We start from the raw sequence: 25,680 nt of genomic DNA on the forward strand, positions 1-25,680 counted from the left end.
GAATGGTGTGCTTGGATATAGTTTTCTGATTGGATGTACTGTTTTTCATACATTAACGGTTAAATGATTATCAACAACACCCTATAAACCATCTAGGAATTGGTTAAGCTGTGCAATCACTCTGCACTTTATTTAGAAAATGCACTTTTCTAAATTAACGAAGAGTTCCTCAATACCTTTGTACATAAACTGTAGTAATGAAGATTTTCAACAGAGAGATGATTAAAAATCTTTTTTTAATGTATATTTGCATCTTCAGTTTACTCTTATATCTGTGTTTTGTCGCTGCACCTTTTCTCGGTTCAGCCTTTTGCTTGTTATGCCTTCCGTGAAACGGTTAAATGGTGCACATTCACATCCATAGTAAAAGCCTAGAGGAGAGCCATGTAGAGACTGTGCATCTGTGAGTGATGGATGATGTTATTCATTTGAACCTGTCTTTGAAAGTGAACACTTGAATGACATTTACATCTGTCATTATTTTTTTATTGACTTGGAGTCATAGCCATTAAAATAAGCAATAAAGTCACTTTGGAAAGCACCATGTACTGCAAAAGTCAAGTGTTACATTTGCAGCGTGATGTTTATGATGCTTTGCTTTATGACAGTTTATATATTACTCATAATAACAATCGTGATTGTGATTATTAAACCTATATAATGATTTGGGGTGCATAATGGAACAGGCCATAACCGTTTATTATTTTGATCTTAGCTGTGTTGTAGTTTTGTGACACAAATAATGTGGTGCAAGTAAGTGCAGTCACACTGTATTTAAATGCGGCTACATCTATACCAAAATGTTGGAATTTAATAATGCATGACTCATTCTGCTGAATAGCCTGTTGCCTCTTACTTTATTTAGCGCTCCTTTTGATTTCATGCTATTTAAATGGGCAACAGATTTGTCATTTAATAATTTAAAAAGCCAGTTTGACCCATTAAAGAGCTAAATGTTATTTATTATGACTTTAGCTAATAAAAAGCACTAGTGCTAGTATGTTTCATGTGTTCATTTAGCCCACACAATGTGAGCATGGGTTATATTGATCAAGGTTAAAAGGCAAAACCCTTTGGCTGTTAAAAAAAAGCAAAAATCATAAAAGGCCATAAAAATTCATAACTGGTGCAGATCACAATGACCTTGAAATGCAACCCAACGTGTAAGCATGATATAGCAGTTATAATACAAATAAAAATGCATTTTTATGTAATATCTATAAAGTCTATAAAATTAAAGTAGAGCACTCACCAAGATAAATAGAAATGTGGAGTCATAAACCTAACAAACCTATTCAATAATATTTAGGTCTTCATGTCCCTAGTTGATTTTTTACTAGATGTTTTTTTAGCACAGCCTGCAATAGTCGTGCACTGAAGGAAGCGATGAATAAAAAACTTCCTTTGTATTTCAGGCTCAGCGCTTTGCACCATCTGCCCTGTTTGGCTCTACTTTTAGAGCTCATAGCTTTTTTTTATCTGTCACATACTAAAGCTATTTCACAATTGTCCATCTGTATCTCTCTGACTTAAGCTCTGCTGACGGCTAAACTCCAGCATAACCCAAGCAGGATGAAGTCATTTGTGACTCCGTGCGTTTAATCCTAACTATTCAACCCTAATTAACACCTCCATATCTAATCACAGTCCACTGGCAGGAAGCTGCAGACAGACTCATGCTTTCAGGACGCCAACACTAGAGGGCGGAGTGGCATTTCAATTATTATCTTCTTATTCTTCACATTTAGTTGAATGGTTGGGCTAACAGCATTCTTCAGTATTTGCCTTTTTGCAAATACATTGAAAAAATTTATGAGGTCTCGTTTATGACGTTTGAAGCATAGTGTTGCCTTCAGACCAAATCTTTGTATCTTTAAAATGGTAACTTTCAATGGAAGTTAATGTAGAAAGATTTCATCTCAAGCAATATTGAACAATTTCAGCTGGTACACTCATCATGAAATTTTCACACAGTGTGAAATGCAGCTGGTATTTTCAAATTATGTCAATAATGAAGGATGACAGAAGTTGTGATGCAAGGTTTTGCTCTGACAAGCAATAATATTTCACTGATCTGTTGAAGTGTTATAGTCCTCCTACACCACTTCTCTCAGCTGAGGCTTACTGGAAACTCTTAGAATCACTCACAGCTCACTTGGCAGGAGAGTGTTTTCTTATTTAGAAGAAACTTCTAGAGAATATTAGCGATGCTAGCTCAATAGATGTTTTTAAATCCTAATTAAACAGTAGCGTGTTCCTAGTGTCTTGGGGCTATTGTTTGTAATTGTGCTGTTGTGTGTTATTTGTTTAGACCATTGTATGTTCTTTTCAATCTTGTACTTCCTAGTGTGTAAAACATGTTGAGATTTTGTACATAAAATGAAATGTGCTATAGAAATAAACATTATTATTATGCATTCAGGTGATTACTGTGCAGGTTAACTTCAAACTACCTTGTAAATGACCAGAAACACAATGTAAATTCAATGTGACATTGCAACCGCTCTTAGTTTTAGTGCATTGACCATATGTCTATTTTGCATATTGTGTGTACTCACAGTGTGCTAAATGCTTTAATCAAGATCACAAAGGGAGAAAAATTATAAGGTCATTTTCATTGGTCCACACAGTGTATTTTAATAAAGCTATGCTTCTAAAAACAAAAACATTTCTTTTTCAGTATTCTGTTATCAGTTGATTGAGTCCTAATTGTACATTTTGTGTGTTTTTGTGTGTGTCTTTGTATGTGTGGTACAGGAGTATCCTCTGATGGCTCAGGTTGGGGCCGGCTGGAGTTGGCAGCTGTGATCCTGGTGCCATCATGCCTGCTGTGTGTGGGTGTGGTTCTAGGTCTTTGTGCTCTTCAGAATCAGCGGTGTGTGCACAGTAAAACCCGGAAACAGGACCCAGAGGAACCGCTGGATGACCAGAGCCTCGTCTCACCTGAGAAATGCCTGAGAGAACTGATCTATGACATGAGCACGTCAGGCTCAGGATCAGGTGAGGAGAGAGGGAGAGAGGGAGAAAGGGAGAGAGAGAGAGAAAGGGGGAGAGAGAGAGAGAGAGAGAGAGAGAGAGAGAGAGAGAGAGAGAGATACTGTACACTTTATTGCCAAAAGTATTCACTCACCCATCCAAATCATTGAATTTAGGTGTTCCAATCACTTCCATGGTCACAGGTGTATAAAAGCAAGCACACCTAGCCCTGCAGACTGCTTCCACAAACATTAGTGAAAGAATGGGTCACTCTCAGGAGCTCAGTGAATTCCAGAGTGGTGCCGTGATTAGATGCCACCTGTTCAACAAGTCCAGTCGTGAAATTTTTTCGCTACTAAATATTCCACAGTCAGCTGTCAGTGGTATTATAACAAAGTGGAAGCAATTGGGAACGACAGCAACTTGGTCACGAAGTGGTCGGCCATGCAAAATGACAGAGCGGGGTCAGCAGATGCTGAGGCGCATGGTGCGCAGAGGTCACCAACTTTCTGCAGAGTCAGTCACTACAGACCTCCAAACTTCATGTGGCCTTCAGAGTAGCTCAAGAACAGCGTAGAGAGCTTCATTGAATGGCTGAGCTTCCAAGCCTTATATTACCAAGCACAATGCAAAGCATCAACCACAGTGGTGTAAAGCGCCGCCACTGGACTCTAGAGCAGTGGAGATGTGTTCTCTGGTGTGACAAATCATGCTTCTCCACCTGGCAATCCGATGGACGAGTCTGGGTTTGGCGGTTGCCAGGACAATGTTAATTGTATGACTGCAATGGGCCAAGTGTAAAGTTTGGTGGAGGCAGGATTATGGTGTGGGGTTGTTTTCAGGAGTTGGGCTTGGCCCCTTAGTTCCAGTGAAAGGAATTCTTAATGCTTCAGCAGGCCAAGAGATTTTGGACAATTTCATGCTCCCAACTTTGTGGGAACAGTTTGGGGACAGCCCCTTCCTGTTCCAATATGATTGCGCACCAGTGCACGAAGCAGCTCCATAAAAACATGGATGAGCAAGTTTGATGTGGAAGACCTTGACTGGCGTGCACATAGTCCTGACCTCAAACTGACAGAACACCTTTGGAATGAATTAGAGCAGAGACTGCGGGCCAGGCCTTCTCTCGTCCAACAACAATGTCTGACCTCACAAATGCGCTTCTGGAAGAATGGTCAAAAAATTCCTGTAAACACACTCCTAACCCTTGTGGAAAGCCTTCCCACAAGAGTTGAAGCTGTTATAGCTGCAAAAGAGCCGACATCATATTAAACCCTATGGATTAAGAATGGGATGTCACTCAATGTGTGTGAAGGCAGACTTTTGGAATTATAGTGTATCTTTACCCCTAAAGTCATACATATTAACTCATCAAAGGTCCATCACAACCAAATTTAATTTAAAAGGAGTTTGAAGTAATTAAACATTGTAAAAGTTTAAAAGTACTATTCACTGCTCAGTCCTTACAGTTCATAAGTGAAAATGATGTTGAAAAAGTGGCTTATTTTGAAATCATTGCCTGTGTGAACTCCTTTACATCTACCCTTCTATACCTACCTGTTCAGATTAGCTCCTCCCATGCACACTGAACCTCTAGGGAGTGCTTCAGCTTTGAATGCATTCTAAAGGGGACACATTACAGGGCAGCCAATCAGATAAAGAAATGTTGGAAAATGGTCATTTTAAAAGTGAAGGGTGAATGGTGTGTTATGTGACTGTATCAAGAGCCTGAGCCCACACAGGCCATTTCAGTCTACTAGACAGTGTATCATTTCAAATTCATGCATATGACTGGGATAGACTTGGTTTAACTGTAATTTACAGTGCTCTGACACTATTCATTCAAGTTTATTTATCATACATAATTTTTGTACCATGTGCATGTCTGTTTAGACTGGATTTGTCTGATTGTGTATATCAGGACTGCCGCTGCTGGTTCAGAGGACGATAGCACGAACCATTGTGCTACAGGAGAGCATTGGGAAGGGTCGTTTTGGAGAGGTGTGGAGAGGGAAGTGGCGGGGTGAGGACGTGGCTGTGAAGATTTTCTCCTCTCGAGACGAGCGCTCATGGTTCCGCGAGGCCGAAATCTACCAGACCATCATGCTGCGGCATGAGAACATCCTGGGATTCATTGCAGCTGATAATAAAGGTACTCACGCTCATATTATAAACCAAGATGGTGTTTTATCTTCAGATGTACCAGTTCACCCTTTACTGCTGTCATACAAGTAAGGAGGTGGTGACTGCATATTGGCAGGACAGTTAAATCCTTTCAAGTGATACGATTTTCCTCACAGGTTTTGGTTAGAGGGATGTAAAAAACCCCAACATTGGGCTGTGGAGCAGTGCAAACGTTATCTGGAGTGATGAAACTCCATCCAGTATCTTTGTGATGAGTTGGGGTCCAGAGCTGATCCAACATCAGTACCTGACCTCACTATTGCTCTTGATGCTGAATGCAATCAAATCCTCACAGCAATGTCCCAACATCTAGCATAAAGATTTCCCAGAAAAGTAGAGGCTGTTACTGCAGTAAAAGGGTGACAAACACCTTATTAATACCCTGTATTTCAGAAGAAACACTGGATGAGAAGATGCCATGAAAGCTTTTGTGTTCTCTTGGTCACTTGTGGACTCCTGTGGACAAGTTAGGCTGCATGTTATCTAACTTATTTAAGTGATTTTTTTTAATGAGAGAGATAACATGTTAGAATGCACACAGGCTGCACTTTCTCAGAAGGGTTAGATAACCTGAGTAGAAAGTATAAACTATAGCAAAATTATTCACAAATGCCTGATATTGAGCTAATATAATTTGTAATGCTTTTGCTTTTTGAGGAAAAACATTTTAATTGTTTGTGGTAATTTAATCTCTCTCTCTCTCTCTCTCTCTCTCTCTCTCTCTCTCTCTCTGTCTCTCTAGATAATGGTTCGTGGACTCAGCTGTGGCTGGTGTCAGAGTATCATGAGTATGGCTCTCTGTTTGACTACCTGAACAGGTATACAGTGTCTGTGGATGGTATGATTGTTCTGGCGCTGTCAATTGCCAGCGGCCTGGCTCATCTACACATGGAGATCATCGGCACTCAAGGTAAGACAGTACTGCATGTCACTGCTAAGTGTTAGGGGTGGAAGTGTGCTTCTGAATGTAGTGATTCAACTTCATTGATTTTGAAATGTTAGAATTAAGCAATACAATATGGGAGGGAGTCATGTTTTTATATACCGGCACTATCCAAAAAAATAAAAATTCTTCATTTTTTTAAACACAGAAGCTGCTCTCTACATTGTGTGAAAATTTCACAGTGAATGGACCAATAGAAATGCTTCAAAAGTGCTTGGAATAAAATCTCTTTACATGAACTTGCATTACAACTAAAAAAGGTTTAGCTTTCTCCTGAAAAGTTTACCATATTGAAGATACTTCTTTGTTTTATTGGACAGCAGTGATGTACAAAGGCAGTGTAAAGTTTGTTGTTACTTAACATCTGGAATCATACAGTTATTGTAAAAAAAACAAAAACATGCTGTTACCACAAGTAACGGCACGGATAAAACACTTCGAAACTAACTGCTGTATAATCTATCATTATAATGTTCAATAAACTAGGCACTCATTTTTGTATATGATTTATAAAACCATAAAAGTGTCAGATTATGTCCTCATATAAAAAATAAAAATAATTGATTATGTCTATATTCCAGTGTGGTGTAAATATTTCCTCTGATCACATTTGTGCATTCACTGTATCACATTCTGTCTACCAAAATCCATCCATTTTCTAAGCCGCTTCTCCGTCAGGGTCGCGGGGGGGGGGGGTGCTGGAGTCTATCCCAACAGTCTTTGGGCGGAAGGCAGGATACACCCTGGACAGGTCGCCAGTCCATCGCAGGGCAGACAGACAGACAGACAGACACAGACAGTCACTCACACCTAGGGGCAATTTAGCACGTCCAATTGGCCTGACTGCATGTCTTTGGACTGTGGGAGGAAACCGGAGAACCCGGAGGAAACCCACGCAGACACGGGGAGAACATGCAAACTCCACACAGAGAGGACCCTGGCCCGGCCGGGGAATCAAACCCAGGCCCTCCCCGCTGTGAGGCGACAGCGCTACCCACCACACCACCGTGCCGCCCGTCTACCAAAATAGTCAACACAAATCAAATTGGGAGCTGAAGTTGAGTTGTTATGATGCTTTTTCTAAGGAATTGGGATTGAATCCAATCATAAGGTCAGAGATTTACTCCCCTCTTAAGTGTTCCACTCTCCTGTCAGCTACCTGCGGTAAATCCACTTTGAAAATTTGTCTTCCTCTCAGAATAACACTCCTCTCTATCAGGCAGCGGCTCACTAGGGCTGCACTTATTCTAAAAGCCATGCTATTATGCTGGAAAAAGAAGGCTGTATGTAGTCATTTTTACATCCACTGCAGTTATGAAATCTGTATAAAGATAGTGTTTTTATTCAATTTTTGGAAGAAAGTACATTTAATAATAGGCTTCAGTGCAGCTGTAAAAGCTGCTCAAAATGTGATTGACACTGTCTGGCTATGCAGGACTAGTCATTTGCATCTCTATTTCTGTTTTACTGTATATAGGATCATTGCTCACCGTGTGATTGTAGCTGTCAGCACTTTTGCTGCCACAAGCAAAATTTGATGAATAAGGCTGGGCCGGTATAGAACTACTGAAGTATCTTAGATGGGACAGGCTGCTACTGAAGAAGACTAGCCATATTGGTAATGTGGTGCACTGGCAGTGTGGCATGGTGCAGTGGTCTGGAGCTGTTCTTTTGATGCCACCCACAGTAGACTGAGTCATGCTGCATGTAGGTGAACTCATTAAACTCCACAATACTGTTTACAGCACTGTACGTGAATGAACCTGTCAGTCAGTCTTGGATTTCAAAACATTGTCAGATAAATTCTGATCTTAAGTAGTCTAATCTAGGCTAAGCTTAAATGCTCTTCAGTAAAGGATGGCAAAAGTTTAAATTGGAAAAAATTGAGATACTTGTTTTTTTTGGTCAGTGACAATGTGTTGGCTGGTTTGGCTATTTCTTTTTCTCTTGTCTTTGTATTTAGATCCAGACACATCTGTTATTGACATTTAGTCTAAGTCATCCAGATGGAACTATGTCATACAGACAGATCACTCATTGTACACTTACAGTGGACAGATGTTTTTGCCTGATTGATCAGTGCTGTGCAGCTGCTGCACGTAACTTGCATAAAATTGAAGCCGACTCAACTTTTCTCCCTGCGCAGCGAGTCGTATTTGAACCACATGCAATTTTTGTGCTACCCTCCACAGAAAATGTATGGGGACAAATTTTCAGTTGACCATTTCACGTGCATTGGACACATACCATAAGCCAGAGGTCAGCAACCCAAATGTTAAGAAGAGCCATTTTGTCCTTTCAACAAAAAACTGTTCACCTTGGGAGTCACATTTTTTGTCCATTTTACCATCTTGGCTTTGAATATGTCTCAGTACATGCTAATGTACTAGTCCATCCATCCATCCATTATCTAAGCCGCTTCTCCGTCAGGGTCGCGGGGGGGTGCTGGAGCCTATCCCAGCAGTCTTCGGGTGGAAGGCAGGATACACCCTGGACAGGTCGCCAGTCCATCGCAGGGCTAATGTACTAGTACAGCCTCAAAATTAAAATCTAAACGAAAACACAGACTTACTTTGCTCTGCTTTAAGCTTTAGCTCAGCAATACCTGCTTTTCTTGCATCTCCAGCAGGAAACTTTTCTGGTAAAGTGGAACAGTTTCATCAGCACTGAAACTGTCTCTCAGCATTCAACTTTTTTCAAGGCTGAAGTCAGCTTCTCATTCGACAGATTCTTGTTCTAATAATCCAGTTCCACCTGAAATGGTGCAGAAGTTACATTCTGGAAATGGTGAACAAGAAACTGACTACAGATTCACGACTTTTTAGTGTCATTACGGATCAAACACCACAGTAAACCAACTGGAGTGTTTGTAAATGCAAACGAGTACATTTGTCTCAAATTATTGATGTTCGTCTTAAAACTTCGTAGGCGAGCATCTTGTCTGCAATACTGTGGTGACCAGCAGTCTGCGTGCTAACCCTCAGGGCCAAAGCTGGGTGATTTAGCAGATATAGGCTACATTAACTTCAGTGTTTAAGACCATTTATTGTTAAATCTGTGTTAGATCAGAGGTTTATTTTACTGCAAAGGAGTGTTATTTTATTTTTACCTAACAATCTAATAATGCTGTGGAGCCACAACAGTGCAGGAAAAGAGTCACATGTTGCCGAGCCCTGCCATAAGCCTTATTACTCATTAACTACACAGACTTTAGCGCAAACTGGCTGAATTATTCTGAAGTTACAGAAGTGAGGAGTAAAAGTTTGGACCTGTAGGTTGGTTTTGGCCACTTAAGGGTGAACCCCTAAATTCTAAGAAAACTTTAAGGAATAACAATTTTCAATTTTTCTCATTCTCATCGCTACACAGCTTATTAATTAGTTTCAGAGTATTTACTAAATAATTCGTAGTATACTGAAAAGTGATGCATTACGTTTACTTGATTCTATGGATCATTTACATGTGATAAAAATAAATTACGTCAACACAGTTTTGTCTTCCAGTTTACTTACTTTTGGAAATGCTTTTTTGATATTTGGTATATTTTGTTATATTTATTCATATGGAAATTATGTAAATACACAACACACTTTTTTCAATGTGGTAAATAATATTGCATTCTTCATTTCTATAACTCAATAACTTATTTGCAAAAATAGCTAAGAATCTCTGCTTTCTGTGTTTTCTGTGTAGTTACTGAATTATAAAAGTTAAGAAGTTGATGCACATGAAGTTTGAACTCTGAAATCAGTGTGACCTGGTGGCCTTTGTGAAAAGACTGCATTTGCGAAACTGTGTTTAGTCCGCTCTCAGGTCAGAAGTCTGCTCTGCATTTGGCTAGCTGAGGTAAATCCTCTTTAAGAACCTGTGTCAAAATAGATTTAGCTGCACTGCCTGATTACTTACCCTGCCTCCTAGTGGAGGTGTCAGGTCTCTTTAATTTGATGCTGTTGTTGTTCGCCTATAAAGCTTTTTTTAGTAGCTCCTTCTCAGAATCTGTTAACATTGATTTCTTATAAATAAATGCAAAATAGTTTATAGTGTTGACAGTTGTCTCTATAAGATTTTCTAACTTTGAACTAGTTGCCAGGTTACAGAAGTCTTCCCAGCAACATGTAGTTCTGAAATTAGTTGTGATAAGCTTAACAGATTGAGACATTCCACTGTAGTTCTTCATGCAAAGCAGCACGGGTTGAAGACTTCACATTAAGGTTTTTTATACGAACTATTTATATGTAAATAAGTCAGTGATTATCCTTTATGGGTATATTAGGTTACTGTTCATTAGGCATTAGTTATTATGTAGTAACTGATTAAGTATTTAGTCATTAGTAATTGAGTACACTGTTAACTCATTGTTTAGTTTGTCATTAGATCCTAGTTTATTAACTCATTAACTGTGAAGGCTTGTAAGATTGTGTGCAGTATACCATCATCCAATCGTCCGTCCCAGCCATTGCTGATTAATGATACTATCGTATTAGGCATGCAAAAAAAAAAAAATAAATAAATAAATAAATGAACAAAATAAAATGTCTCATTTGAAAGCCACCACAAATACTACCTGAGTGATTGACATTAACCTACGGACTGAGGAGCCTTTCAGTTGAGATTTGTGGCACCTTTCTCTTCATGGTAACCCATTTCAGCACAGCAAGTAATGCAGAACAAAAACCTGCATAGACAATGCAGATTTGGCTAAATAATGTGTCCTATCTGTGTTTGCTATAGTATTATATAGCAACTATTAATTGCTTCTTGTTCAAATGGCTAATGTGTTTTGTGTTAAGTTATGCTACCAGTACTGTAGCCTACTATTGTTATTAACCTGAGCTATATCAAATTTTCTTTTAGATTTATTGGAACCCAATCTTAGCCAGTTAGGCAGTCAAGCTTCACAGAAGCACTCATGTTTTGGAAGGCTACAGCACAGTTTTATCTGTTTAACCATTACAACCACAATGAAAGAAAGTGCTGCTTCATTCTGATTTACAGTTCTCTGAAGCCAAAAAACAAATCAGGAGCAATATACAACATGAATTACACATTAAAAGAAAACCCAGATCACGAGACATATGTGCTTCCCTTTTGTGCATCCACAGATGGCGCTTCCTCGGGCGTTTAAATTGTTTGACTAAATTAGCCACTGCAATAGATGCAACCTATATGAAGTTCCCAGTGCTGTTGTCAGTCGGTTCAAGCACATCATTGTGTGCTAACTGCTTATTAGTGTTAGTGTTGTTAAGTATTTGTTCATTGATTTGCCATATTCAGCTGTCTCATTATACTCATAGTTCAAAGCTGTGTTTACATTTTGACCAACAGTTACTCTTTACTTCCCAATACATATGTGTGTGTGTGTGTGTGTGTGTGTGTATATATATATATATATATATATATATATATATATATATATATATATATATATATATATATATATATATATGATGTGTTCTTTTACTGTACTGTGTACTGTGATGATCTTAACTAATAAATATACCAATATACCATAAATCATGGTTAAGACACGACTAGTTACTGAAATCCTCCTTAATCTCTATTGCTTTTTATGCCCGTCTCAATTGGAAAATATGCATATATAATCAATTGTTTATTTTAAATGAATGATGACATATTTTGATCTTTACTTTGCGGCCCGGTCATGTGTTATGGTGCTACCAGATCAGTGGAGAAAAAGAAGTTTTAATACTATTGAACCAAGCTTCTTGGAGGCAATCTATTCTGAGAATGTGGTGAGGGCCCTTATCACTCTTGTAAATCTGCTGCCAGAAGAGATACAGTGCATGCATGTTCACGTTGGCCTCAGTGAAACTTATCCATATTAGAGAAACAAATGTTCAGCTTTGTTAGTCCATGTTCTTTATATATCAAAAAAACAAAACAACAGCTCTACGAACTTGTGCTGTTACTGGAGAACAGATTAGCAGAAATAGTCACTTTATCGTGTTGGCCTTAACAGCTTAACTTAAGCACTATAACCTTCATATATAATAGCATCACTTTCTGCAGATATTCATTATTATTATGGGTCGTGAAGTTGTTTCTGACTTGTGGCGATCATATGGATAGTGTTCCTCCAGTCTTTTGTTTGGGTCTTTGTGAATAGCTGAACTGTCCTATTATTTTTAGAGTAATGTATGTGTGTGTTTCAGGGAAGCCAGCGATTGCTCACAGAGATATAAAGTCCAAGAACATCCTGGTGAAGAAGAACGGCACAGCGGTGATCGCTGACCTGGGGCTGGCCGTCAAACACGACTCCACCACCAACACCATCGACATCCCAGTCAACCACAGAGTGGGCACCAAGAGGTCTGAGCCTTTCCTTTTCAGCAATGAAAGCTGATAAAAGATTCCACTGCTTTCAATATAGACTCCACCTGACACATCACAACAATAATAATTTTTCTGTACTTAGAAAACAACATAAAACCAGCTAACCTGAAACTACAGCTGTTACATTTACACAGGTTTCAGGATGAATCTGAGAGAATGACTTATGCAGGCTATTCCTTTGAAGCTTTATTCAACACTTGAGCCCCACAGTAAAAAGTAATTCCAGGCTACTGTTGCTTTTCCTAAGGTTTTGTGGTTTTCATGCTCACTGATTTGAAACCTGTGAGGCTTCTCTGTGTATGTACAGCTGAATAGCAGTCAGGTAGCAGTGTTGCCTGGTTGTCTATGACTATGTTACTATCTTGATAACATATTACCACAAATTCTTTCCTCTGGAATATTTATTCCATATCTAAAAGAATGAATTATAAACACAGTTAATTATTGGCAGCACTGCTTAATACATTTGATTGTGAAATTAGCACATCTTAAGATATTTTCTGTGATAACACAGCAAATTATATTTACAAATACATCCTGGAGACATTCTGTGCATATACAGTGCAAAATATGGCAGATAAAATTATTTAATACTGTTTTTAATTACATACATTTACATTTTACATTTATATTTACTTATATTTAAATTTTTTATTTAAAAATATTTATATGGCTGATACAATTAAGTCATTCTTTTAAAATGTAAATTTATTGTAAATCAACAGCAACTGAGTATAATTTGAGTTTTACACTTATTATGTACACATACAGTGAATGGTTATACAGTGACAATTATTTGGAAGATCTTAATTTACAAATGCCTTTGAGTGAAGAAACTACATAAATATAACCTTTGCAAAAACTAACAGTATTAAGCAGCTGCAAAGTGGCTTCTATTATAAGTGAATATTCTCGTTTCTACTTACGGGGAAATGTCAAAATAACTGTAACTGACCTCACACTACAGACAGAGTTGAAACGTTTTCCTTTTTGAGGTAAAGTTTGAAAATTATATTTAATTATTTTAATATCTACAAAATCTAGCTAAAATCATGGAGCACATTATGTTTTGATGGAAACTAAGCAGGTAATAGCTTAATGTGGATCATTATCTTTGGACAGACATATGGATTTGATTGATATTTCAAACTGATATTTGAGGTTGTATTTATTGCTTTCCAGAAAGGTAGAACATTGTTCTGTAATGCTAATCCAGGTAGATATATTACCAATTTCTACATTTTCTGAATGTTTTGTATTGCCATGGCATCAGCATTGACAGATATGTACGTGAAAAGTATTGAATGTAGGCCTCAGGCCACATTTTTCATGACACTGCATCCCTAACTCAACATATGCCAGATATTACTGCTAGAATAGCCTCACAATTTATATTGTAAACATGCATAAGTAGCATAATTTGTATAGTTCACTGGCCATTGTGGAACCGAGTGGAAAGGCCTATTGCACAGTGAGCCGTAACACTGGCTATCAGCTCACCATTACTGAGTCATTCCTACCTGCTATTTACAGCAGACCATATGCCCAGCCTCTGAATACAGGGATCAGTGTCCATTAGCTTTATTGAGTGTGTGTGTGTGTACATGTGTTTGTACATATGTGTGCTGATGTCCTTAGGCGTGTGCTGCCCTTTCTCTGAACTCCGCACACCTGGTTTCCCTGCAACAGACAGATGGATCATTGCTTACTTTTTGGCATGAGAGCACATCTTAAACAGGGCTAAATGTACATGACTCAGAGGTGTGTATTTATGTGCCTATGTGTGTGTATGTGCGTGTGTGCAGGTATATGGCTCCTGAGATTCTGGATGACACCATTAACATGAACAGCTTTGAGTCGTTTAAGCGGGCGGATATCTACTCTCTGGGGCTGGTGTTCTGGGAGTTGGCCCGGAGGTGCTCTGTTAGAGGTAACAGTTTAATGAAAGGCCTGTGGAACTGCACTGTTGCTCCAAATGGATCAGACTGCTAGTGAACAACATACTGAATCAGAGTGGATTGAATTAGGAAGGAAGTAGTTTTGTCCAATGTTCGCAAATAACTACATGGGCAAAAATAAGTGTTGCTACTTCCAGTCCTTACTGCTCTTTGAAACAATTGGCCTATACAGTTGACCTACCATGGTCTGACAACAAATGCATTTTTAGAGCTACTGTTGCTAGACAGGCTGGACAATTCAGACAAAACCCCAATCGGTGTAATTAGAAGTAGCACAAACCTTGTTTTGTGTCAAAAATGTCATTTAGGAATAATGTTTTTCATTAGCAAAGATCAGGTGTACATTTTTTTGGACCAAGCAGATTTTTTTATTGGTTTCATCCTTCTGTACTAGCTAAGTCTATGTTTGTTTCTCTCTGCCACAGTCCTTGAGTAGCTTTATTGATTTTGCTTGAGACAGTGTATTTCTGCACTTTTATTCTTTTTCTTTGGTGAAACTATGCTATGATTTTGTGCCTATACAAACACAGCAAATATGAATAGAGTATAATAGCAGAATATATGGTTAGCCATGTAACTCTGAAGATTAAAATATATTAAACACTAATTGAAATATTATTGAACACTGTTTAACTACGTCATCACCAAAAGCACAATGGTGCAGTGCTACTCGGGGACTGTCAGTTACTCATTTGGACCTGCCATGCCAAATGTCACTAAATATGGGGTCCTGTGCATGACATCCAATTAATTGTCAACCCTTTAAATGGCCATGGCCTATTGGTGGGCCCAAAATTTTGTTCCACATTTCTAAAACCTAGAGTAGCTCAGCCAGTTTGCATTGGAGTTTTTGTGGTTACTGAATAATAAGCCTAATATGTAAGAAGCCTAGGATTTCAAGGGGTTAACATGTTTTGAATACAGACAGCCAGGAGGGGTATGAACACTTTCATTACCTATAGACTACAGTGTTAACTCGGCTAAGTAGCAATGCTTATCCTGGTTCACCTCTAATTTCCTAAAACTTAACAGTGATAAAACTGAAATTTTGCTTTGTGGTTCCAAATCCACATTATTGAAAGTGGATATTTTCTCTATCCAAATTGAGAGTACATTAGTCTCCCCCTCACCTCAGGTTAAGAGCTTGGGTGTCATCTTAGATAACTGTTTATCTTTCCGCTCTCACATTAGGAATGTAACCCGGTCTGTGTATTTCCATCTGCATAACATCAATCGTCTACACCCTTCCCTCACCCCCCATACTGCATCTATTCTAGTTCATAGTCTTGTTACATCCCGCATTGACTACTGTAATTCTCTTCTCTTTGGCCTTCCTCATAAATCCCTCCATAAGCTTCAGCTGCCCGTATTATCACTAAAACTCCTTCATTCCATCACATTACACCTGTCCTTCAACAGCTCCACTGGCTCCCTGTTAAATATAGGATCGAATACAAAATTCTCCTCCACACATTTAAGGCCATACATAATCTTGCCCCTCCTTATCTGTCAAATCTTCTCCAAATCGCAACTTCTACCCGCTCACTCAGATCCTCCTCTTCCATTCATCTCTCTGTACCTTCTACGCGTCTGACTACCATGGGGTGCAGAGCTTTCAGCTGCTCTGCTCCCAAACTCTGGAACTCCCTCCCACCTGACATCCATAACATTGACTCTTTTCCTCTTTTCAAATCCAGTCTTAAAACTCACCTGTTCAAAATAGCCTACTCTCTCTGTTGATGTTCTTTTTATATATATATAACCCTACATTTTGTACAATGTCCTTGAGTGTCAATAAAGGCGCTTTTAAATTAAATATATTATTATTATTATTAGACAGCTGAAGCCAGTGAACCAATCCGTACAAAAACCCTTTTATACAAAATAAATATCGGTTAAAAGTAGAAAGACACACTAAATGTGGAGTTGTGTGGTACAGTCGACTAAGCCATGCTCTTACATCTTGTAGATGCATTCAGGTTCAATAAGAAATTGTGACAAAGTCTTTTTTTTTCATCAAAATATGTTTGTCTGAGTGCATGTAGAATGCAAGAAACACATTTCTGGGTGGAGCATGGATAGGCCACAAGACTGAATGGGATTTTTCTTCTACCGAAGCTTGCCAACCTTGCAACAGTAACTACAAAAAACACATTAGTGGGCGGATAATGGATAGATCAGTTGCCATAAATCAGTGATTCCCAACCTTGGTCCTACAGTACTCCTGAGCAGGAAATATGGATAAGCTAGTAATTCAAGTCAAAAACCCTTTTTTGCATCAAAGTTTTTTAGCAGTAGAAAAAAATTATATCATGACATTAAAAGTTACACATTGCAGTTAAAGTAGATGTTATACCCTTTGGTGTTGTGCCATGATATGTGAGCCTCATTTCCATCCCCTGCCAGGGATTCATGAGGATTTCCAGCTGCCTTATTATGACCTGGTGCCTTCAGACCCATCGGTGGAGGAAATGAGGAGAGTGGTGTGTGATCTGAAACTGAGACCGAGCATCCCCAACCAATGGCAGAGCTGCGAGGTGAGAGACTCTCTGTGTCAACAGGGAACAGTTTAAACATAACACAAAACTAGAAATATGGTTTAAATATACCACTGTAATGCCCTGATGGAAGGGCTGTGGCCAGAGCTCACACATATACAATGCTCAGTGTGTACTTGTTAAGGACATTCATCAGGAAATTAGTACCATTTGTTAGTACCTTTAGTACCAAATTAGTAAACAGAAAATAGTACCATTTGAATGCCTGCAAGATGTATATGGATTTACAGTTGCACTGACATGATACAGAAATGCAATTGATGTAATTGAAAACCTGTTAGTGTACGTGACTGGGTGAGTTACAACACTTTTGAGTGACTAGTATTTAGTATGTGTCTGAAAAGGTGATGCACTGAGCTTTCACTCACAGTTCACAGGCTTAATGTATACCAGGCTCAGCTTTACCAAATAATATTTTATTATTGTATTTTTCTATTTCAAACCTTTCACTTTTTGATTTTTTTTGTGGCAATTCACCAATGAAAATTGCCAACCTAAACAATATCTGGGTCCTGGAACCTAGAGTTTACAGCGTATTAATGTAAACCATTACCATAGTGTATGTTTAAGGCCCAGCACAGGATTCTCCTGTCTTACTCTAAATCTTAATCCAGGCTGAGGGTGCTGGAGCCTATCCCCGCTGTCATCGGGCGGTAGGCAGGATACACCCTGGACAGGTTAAGTCATAAACATCTTAACATAGTTAATAAGCAGTTATACCACATTAATGAAGTGGGCAACAACGAGTTGTTACATCTGATGAATATGAACATCTGATTAAGTTGAAACATATAAAGCTGACAAAGTAAGATCTGAGCTTGCAGTATGGATGAATATTGGTTCACTATTTGACAAGCAAAAGGTATTGCTTGTTATATTTATGTGTTATAACTGCTTATTAATGGTTTCTAAGATGATTAAATTAAAAGCCATTAATAAACTCATTTTAAACTATTTATAAAGCCTTTATAAGGTAGTCTTATTGTAAAGTGATGTCAAATGGGGGCAGTCGTGGGCTGGAGGTTAGGGATCTGGCCCTGTGAGCGGAAGTTTGCCGGTTCGATCCCCAGGGCCGACAGTCCATTACTGAGGTGTCCTTGAGCAAGACACCTAACCCCCAATTGCTCTGTGGATAGGGCTGCCCACCTCTCCGGGCAAGTGTGTGCTCACTGCCCCCTAGTGTGTGAGTTCACTAGTGTGTATATGGTGTTTCACTTCACGGATGGGTTAAATGCGGAGGTGGAATTTCCCCGGTTGTATCAAAAGTATCAAAAAAAAAAAAAAAAGTAAGTTGTGGTCATGGTCTCTCTGCTCAATTACTAATAGTTTGACCAAAAAATGCTTAGAATTTCTTGGGAGGTTTGTAGTGAATGTTTTTCTTTTTGCTTTTTGCTTGTACCAGGCTGCACAATAAACATATTCAGGACAAACAAAACCCCAAACTATGCACCATGTTAGATTTAGGATGTTTAAACAGTCGTGTCTGTGTGTACACAGGCACTGCGGGTGATGGGTAAGATCATGAGGGAGTGCTGGTATGCCAACTCTGCTGCTCGCCTTACTGCGCTGCGTGTCAAGAAAACCATCTCTCAGGTCACTGTCGTCAAGGACGGTAAAGAGTAACTGAGCTGCACACACTATGTGCTCAAAGGCGCTGGTTTGATGACCTCTGAGTGACCCCTCCATCACTGATTAGGGGGACCACATTCTAAAGACATTTTGGAAAGCTCTGTCTGTGATGCCAAAGAACCCTAGTGTCTAGCAGTGAGGACTTCCACAGTGAAGTGATTAACTGCAGTGGGATATTGAGCTGATCTTAGCAGGTTTGGTCTCTGACTCTTTTCACCGATTGTGTAAAGGTGCAGGGCGTACGACTCCGCACTTGTGAACGAGCACTTTTTCAGTCATTGTCTGGCTGTTTTCCTAAACACTACCTCTTCCCCACTCCAGTTTAGCTCTCCTCAACATTTCCTCTTCTCTCTCCACTCCTCTTCACTTGTCATCACCTCGTATCTCATTATCCTGCTCTCCTCTGTTTTCTCCTCTTCTCACTACTCCTCCAGCTGCTTTTCGTGTTGGCCCAGACTCTGCAGTACATTGCCAACAAAGCTTATAAAGGTTTTTTATAATATTCATAGAAGATTTTGCATTATTAGCTAGTTTCCCATACAGATTAAGTCTAGTCTTGCACTAAATCATAATGCCAATGGTGACTCACCATTGAAAATCCTTATTAGTTCATACTTAGGCCTAATCTGGGTCTGGGAAACTGGCCCTAAGAGATTGGAGCATAATAAAGTGCACCATTACTACAGTATATTTCAATAACCTGACAACAAACAGGCCAAGTGCATTAGCCAACTAAACTCTGCCCCAGTGTTATGAAAAGGAGACAGCTGGTGTTTTATTGCTGCACTTGTGTATAGCCATGCTACATGCTAATGTATCTATTGAACATTTAGCCATTTCAGTGCAAAAAATAATTTCTTGGCAGGTGAAAACATATATAGTCAGTATATGTAATATTTCTCATTATGAGATTGTTGTAAGCATGTTATAACATTCTACTTATTTTAGATTTTGTATATGTTAAGAGTCATTTTTTGCAGGTAAAATGTCTAAAAATGAGTTGAATTGTCTTATAATAGTCACATGACAGTCGCAAATTGATGAAATATTAGATATAACCGTTGTAAATAAGGTAATTTCATTTGCCAAGATATTTTTGCAGTCAAGGTAGATATTTTGCATGTGAATGTACTGTTTAGCTCATGCCAATGATTGTAGCGTTGTAGTGAATTTTCAGTGGTGTTGTCTCTGACCACAACAGGCCTGGGTGTTGTTTGGTGGGTGGTGGGTGGGGGGTTGGCTTTTAAAAAGTGCTTTCAAAAGTAGAGCTGCCCTGATTTCATAAAAACATCCTGTTTTTTTCCTCAATCTCTCAGTATTGCTTAACTATAAAAACACTGCTCCCTGCACCTTTCAGAAGGATGGACTGCTACCTCAAGTGTTTCTTTAAGTGCCAAATGCTTTGAGTTGCACATATGCTTGTGCCATACATGTTGATATTATGCATATATACTGTATTCTGTATGTGTATGTGAATTATTTTTGTTACTGAACAAGACACTCATGAGTTTTCCTGATTGATTAGGAATCAGTCAGCCAATCAAATAATGCATTAATTGGCCAATCAACCAACCAACTAATTGAAATGCCATTTATTACTAGTGTACTTTTCCTATTTTTGTAAAGCCCTTTTAAGCGTACATAAAGGACCAAGATATCAGAATGTGTTTTATATATTCTTTGATATTGAAACATTTGTATTGCTTCTCAGTTTGATTTAAAACAGCTTTCTCCTGATTTGAACAAGGAAATTGGATCTTTTAAGCAATGCTTTGAGCTTAGCACATGTTTTGCTTTCCTTAGCAAAAATTAAGTAGAGATGTGTTATTTTCTAGATGTGTTCATTTCAGAACCCTTTATCACTTTCAGTTGCACTGCACAGAGATTTCCTAGCGCGAGTGTGACTTCCTGTAAGGCAATGTTATTTTTGAATGTGAAAAAAAGAAGAAAAGTAGCTGCTTTTGCTTTAAGAGAGAAGACAGATGCACTGGACATACCCGGCAAGATATATATTCCTTTGTATCAAGTGCAATATCAAATACAAAAGCACAACTGCCATTTGACGTCTGAAGCCTTTTCAATGAGACTCTGAAGCTTAAGAATGCCAATGTGGGGAAAAAAATGAGAAACATGAAAATGTTCTATGTGAATGCTCTTTATCTGTGTTTTCTTTGTAATGTCCTTGCATTGCACTACAGAGCAGCCAGAAGCTGCCAAAGAAGCTTCAAAACTACTAATCTAAGTATGTAGCAGGAGAAAAAGAAAAAAATATATATATAATATGAGCGTAGAGTCCAAGTCCTGGACCAAAATAGGCCTTTCAGTGGAGAATCTCCATTTAAATTCCTAATTTCTATAACTCACAAGCTGTGCAGTCATAAAATACATCAGCCAAGAGAGAGAGAGAGAGAGAGAGAATCTGTCTTGATATCACTTGCAAATTTTTAAAACTTCACATTGCAACTTAGAGATCATACCTGAGCATCCAGCACTCGTTGTCATGTTGATGGTTGGCCAACAAGACTTGGGTAATCTGTTCTGTCTTAGGTAATTAAAGGAATTGTTCAGTTCTTGCTTCTTTAGGTTTGCACTAGAGCAGAGTTGAATGTAACTAACAGTCAATGGGACCTTATACCTCATTATATTAGTGTTGTGCAAACAGCATGCCCAAATCAGCACTCGCATGCCTTAAACCACAGTGGGATGTTAAGTAACAGCACATAGACTTGCATATGTGGTTTCTGACACCTGTATGACAAATCAGTATCTATAAAAATGGACAAAAACACAGTAAAAGTAGGCATTTTCAAGCCTTTTGTCTGTGTAAATTAGATTTTTTTGCTGAACAGTTTCTTTAAAGACCCAGAGAAGGACTGCTGTGTGTTCACTGAACTTGTCTTTTTTGCCTTCATGCTTCTGAGTTTGTTGTTCTCCCAGCTTACATACTCTTTATTCATCCGAAGCCGTTTATGAGCTCAACTTGGTTTGTAAGAGGAGGGAACACACTAAACGTCATAGGTCAAGGCTGAGAGCAGGTGCTAATGTAGACTGTGATAGGCTGTGATAGACTGAAGGTCTGGGGGATTGGCCATTACTGTAGGTAATATATGAGTAAGATGCAGCATACTGCAAATCTGTGGTCTCGCTCTGGTTACTTTGAGTTTCAGCTGTCAGTTTAACCCTTAGAAGTGTACAGAGTTATGACTGTGTGTTTTTTTTGTGTTTAATTACATATGTACGCAATTAATTACACTTTTAACAACTGCCTACCAAAAATCTTTCCTCTTTGCGTAGAACAGGACTGCAGGCACAATAATAGCTTTTCATCAAATTCCTGTCTTAATAGCAGTTGAGAATTCTAATTCTTCCTTTTTTCCACTAGCAAAAACAATGACTTCTGAGAGTTAAAGTAAACAGGTAGTGTTACACTAACAAATCGTGCCAAATCATTTCATTGTTAGATAACACTTTTTAGCAGTGTTCAAAACTACATGACCCCTGCATAAGCCCTTAATGACAAATAACATAAACCTACATAAACATTTCTTAAAAGCTTATTCCAAAAGATATTAAGTATGTATACAAAGTACTATAAAGTGTATATATATGATATCAAGTTAGCTTAACCTCTATTTCAGGGTTATTTTCATTCATTTGACATTAGGTCATGACATTTTCTGGGGTGTAATGACATATTTGTAGCTCAAAGTAATTCACATTGACATAATGCTAAAAATACGACAGCTTACCGTATCAGGCTGGATAAAACAAGTCTGCATTTTCTGCAGCCCTTGGGGAAAGTGAGTTTGCTATTTGTAAGATTTAAGCCGTCACATTATTAGCATTTTATCACAAAGCTACAAAGTTCATTGTTATGATATGCTATGTCATTTCACCCAAAACAAGTGCAACCTTATGTCATATCAATGTCGCTTGACAAAGGAGATGACGACTTCATCAAAGTTGACAAAATCAGCCTTTGTGACAGACAACACCTTTATAAATGTTTAGGTAGGTGTCATGTACCTATATGAGCACTGCCCTACAGTAAAGTGTTATAGATTATTAGCTTTCTGGACACTGATTACTGAGTACGGTGGCTTGGTGAGTTCTGTAAGTCAAAACTTTGGAGATTGTTTTGCTCTAGGCCTATTTTGTTCAGGCCTAGTAGTCATTCACTGGTCTTCTACACTGCAGTGGTGTTCACTTTCAGATCAGAGAGACACTTAAGCAGGCATGTGCATCACTTTGCTAGACGTAGTGTTCTATAAGCATGGTTAACAGAGCATGGGCATGCTGTTTGCAAATGGCATCGTCTACTAGATGTCTGACATCCGCATGCAAATTCAATCCGAGGCAGAAAGACGTCATAGTTCTACTTTTTTGCCTGTTGGGTATATATATATATATTTTTTTTTTCTTGTGTCTCAGCCCTGAGATAAAAGTGTGTAAATGACATGTTTTGCTGTTCTGTTACATGTTCAGGATCTCGGACAGGCATCTGCCTGTAAGGCTGCTTGAAAATGGCAATGCTTGTGTGCACGTGTAACTGTTTTACTCCTCTGAAATCGTCACTCATTCCAAAGAAAAGTCCGTACCGTTGGCCGTCGAGGCACAGGGTTTTTGCTCATGTCGTGTGAGAAAGTTTTCGTTCCTCTCTGAGAATGTACTGTGACTCTCTTGCTTTATATGAGAGGACTTTGAGGGTGGAATTCATACTCCTTTATATGTTTTGACTTCAAATCATGAGTGTCTTTTAGATCATGAGTGTCACATAGTATTGTGTTGTACTGTACTGTCTGTACTGGACTATTTATTGTATTCATATATAAACTGTGAGACAATAAACTATTTTTCATGATACGGCTGCTTTTATAGGTTGTCACATATTTGATTTGTGCCTTATCATGCTTTGCAAACTCACAAAATCAACTTCATGCATCTTATCTTTTGCACGTCCTTGCTCTTGTGTGACCTGAAGGGATCTGGAGTGATTAACTCTAAACCATCTCCACTGATGACTCAAACCTGGAGCTCTAACTGCACACAAACTGCACGTCTGGCAGTTTCAGACGCTTTGACCGTTAAGAAACCAAGTCCTCTCTCACCTCTATTTCAGCAAGTCAGACGTGTGTGTGTGTGTGTGTGTGTGTGTGTGTGTGTGTGTGTGTGTGTGTGTGTGTGTGTGTGTGTTTTCTTCCCCTGTGGCCTTGTTGCTGAGTCTTGTATTGGAAAAGACGTTAAGCAGTCAGGTCATATGTGGTTTCATAACGGCATTTCCCTGAACTCTACAAAGAAGTTATCAATGGTAACAAATGCACAAACAGCAAATGAACAATTTCAAAATGACTCTTCTCACCACTTCATTCATCTCAGCACTATGAGAGACAGAAGCAGCCTTTGTAACAGTGGAACAGTGGAAGTGGCCTGTAGCCTGTTTGATTAAGAGGTTAGCATGGTAGAGTATCATGGGTAAATCTACAGCTTTCACTGAAACTCAAACTGGGACAAACTGCCCACAAAACACAATGACTGGCCTCCAATGTATTCCAGACTTTACTGTATCAATTAATTGCAGTATGAAGTCATTATTGGGGATCTTGGATGATGGTAACTGCCTGTGGATGATGGCAACTGCAGATACTAAACTACATTTTCCAAGTAGGATATTTATGTACATCTCCTGCTAAATTGTCATGTTCATTAATTAGCCTGTAAATACAGCTAAATGCTCCTAGTAGGTTGTTTGATTTCTATTAATCATTTCACTGAAAGCAGGGGTCACTTCAGCTAACACAGTGGGCTCATTAAGCAGTAACTGTTTACTGTCAGATTCCTTAATTAATGCAAATGTTCTTATGACTTTAACAGTAAGGTTAGACCGGTCACAGATATTACATAATCTCAATTATTTTCCACTGTCATTAGTTTTCACAATCATATGTTTCCACTGTAACTAAATTAAGAATACATTAAGAATTTTTAATTATTGAGTCACATCATGAGTCTTACAGAAAAACAACAAAGGTTTTAACTTCTGACTGGTCCTAAAACACCTATAGAGGGCAGAGGTGAGTAATGTTTATTTATTTGAGTTCACGCTGTTCCTGTAGTCATTTGGAGCTACTATTAACAGCTATTAAACAGGATTTGACCACTTTGAGATTGCACTTAAGTAGTTGCGTGCAATTAATAAAAAACAGTTAAATTCTTAATTGCACTTATTTATATGCCAATTAATTTGTCAGCTAAAATCTCATGATTGCGACAGTAGTTCTTCATTTATTAGTGAAGAACAGGGCACAGCCTAATAAACCCAATGCTGGCTTTTTTTATCTAGTTAAACAGATTCAAGTAAAACATTCCTTTAGTCACTATCACAGTCATGGGCTGTAGGTTAGGGAACTGGCCCTGTGACCAGTAGCTGACAGTACATGACTGAGGTGTCCTTGAGCAAGGCACCTAACCCCCAACTGCTCCCCGGGTGCTGCGGATAGGGCTGCCCACCTCTCAGGGCAAGTGTGCTCACTGCCCCCAAGTGTGTGTGTGTGCTCACTAGTGTGTATGTGGTGTTTCACTTCACAGATGGGTTAAATGCGGAGGTGAAATTTCCCTGTTGTGGGACTAATAAGGGTCACTTAATCTTAACATATTCCCAAACCAATTTGAGCTGCATTTTTTTCATCGTAAGTGTTCTTAATCCCTGAGCTGTGTGTATAATTCTGCCTATGGCGGCGTAAACAGCTCACAATCAGGCCAGGCCAAATGTTAGTTTTACACTTAAGCCTCCCAATGTACACTATGGCTTATGAAAATTCCCCTCTTATAAATTCAAAACAGTTCATTTTGGGAAATTGTTAACCACATATCTAATATCTAATTTAATGACTATGAAAGATGCTGTATAGATGCTGTTTAAATGTCTTTCTGAAATGTGCTGTCCTGTTTTGTCGACAACACTAAATGAACCAGTGTCTGTCACAGCCTGTTGAATATATTAATGCATGTATTTGTATCAATTTAGGTTGAAAAGCTCATTTGTTTTAAAAAGAATATAAATACCCTGAATGAATTAGAC

The 25,680-nt window shown here is 38.7% G+C and overlaps 1 protein-coding gene across 1 annotated transcript in view; it reads left to right on the forward strand.

Annotated features, from left to right (window-relative positions):
• Positions 1–23,465, forward strand: part of LOC108423896 (activin receptor type-1C) — a 41,926-nt gene extending 18,461 nt beyond the window's left edge. Inside the window, exons 3-9 of the mRNA XM_017691524.2 lie at positions 2,758–3,000; positions 4,898–5,128; positions 5,903–6,070; positions 12,277–12,433; positions 14,263–14,387; positions 16,822–16,952; positions 18,471–23,465. Coding sequence (XP_017547013.1) covers positions 2,758–3,000; positions 4,898–5,128; positions 5,903–6,070; positions 12,277–12,433; positions 14,263–14,387; positions 16,822–16,952; positions 18,471–18,596 — 1,181 coding nt within the window. The 3' untranslated portion in view covers positions 18,597–23,465. The remainder of the gene's footprint in view (positions 1–2,757; positions 3,001–4,897; positions 5,129–5,902; positions 6,071–12,276; positions 12,434–14,262; positions 14,388–16,821; positions 16,953–18,470) is intronic.
• The last annotated feature ends 2,215 nt before the right edge of the window (positions 23,466–25,680 follow it).

Source organism: Pygocentrus nattereri, chromosome 6 (assembly GCF_015220715.1).
Source record: "Pygocentrus nattereri isolate fPygNat1 chromosome 6, fPygNat1.pri, whole genome shotgun sequence".
In the NCBI taxonomy this organism is placed as follows: Eukaryota; Metazoa; Chordata; class Actinopteri; order Characiformes; family Serrasalmidae; genus Pygocentrus; species Pygocentrus nattereri.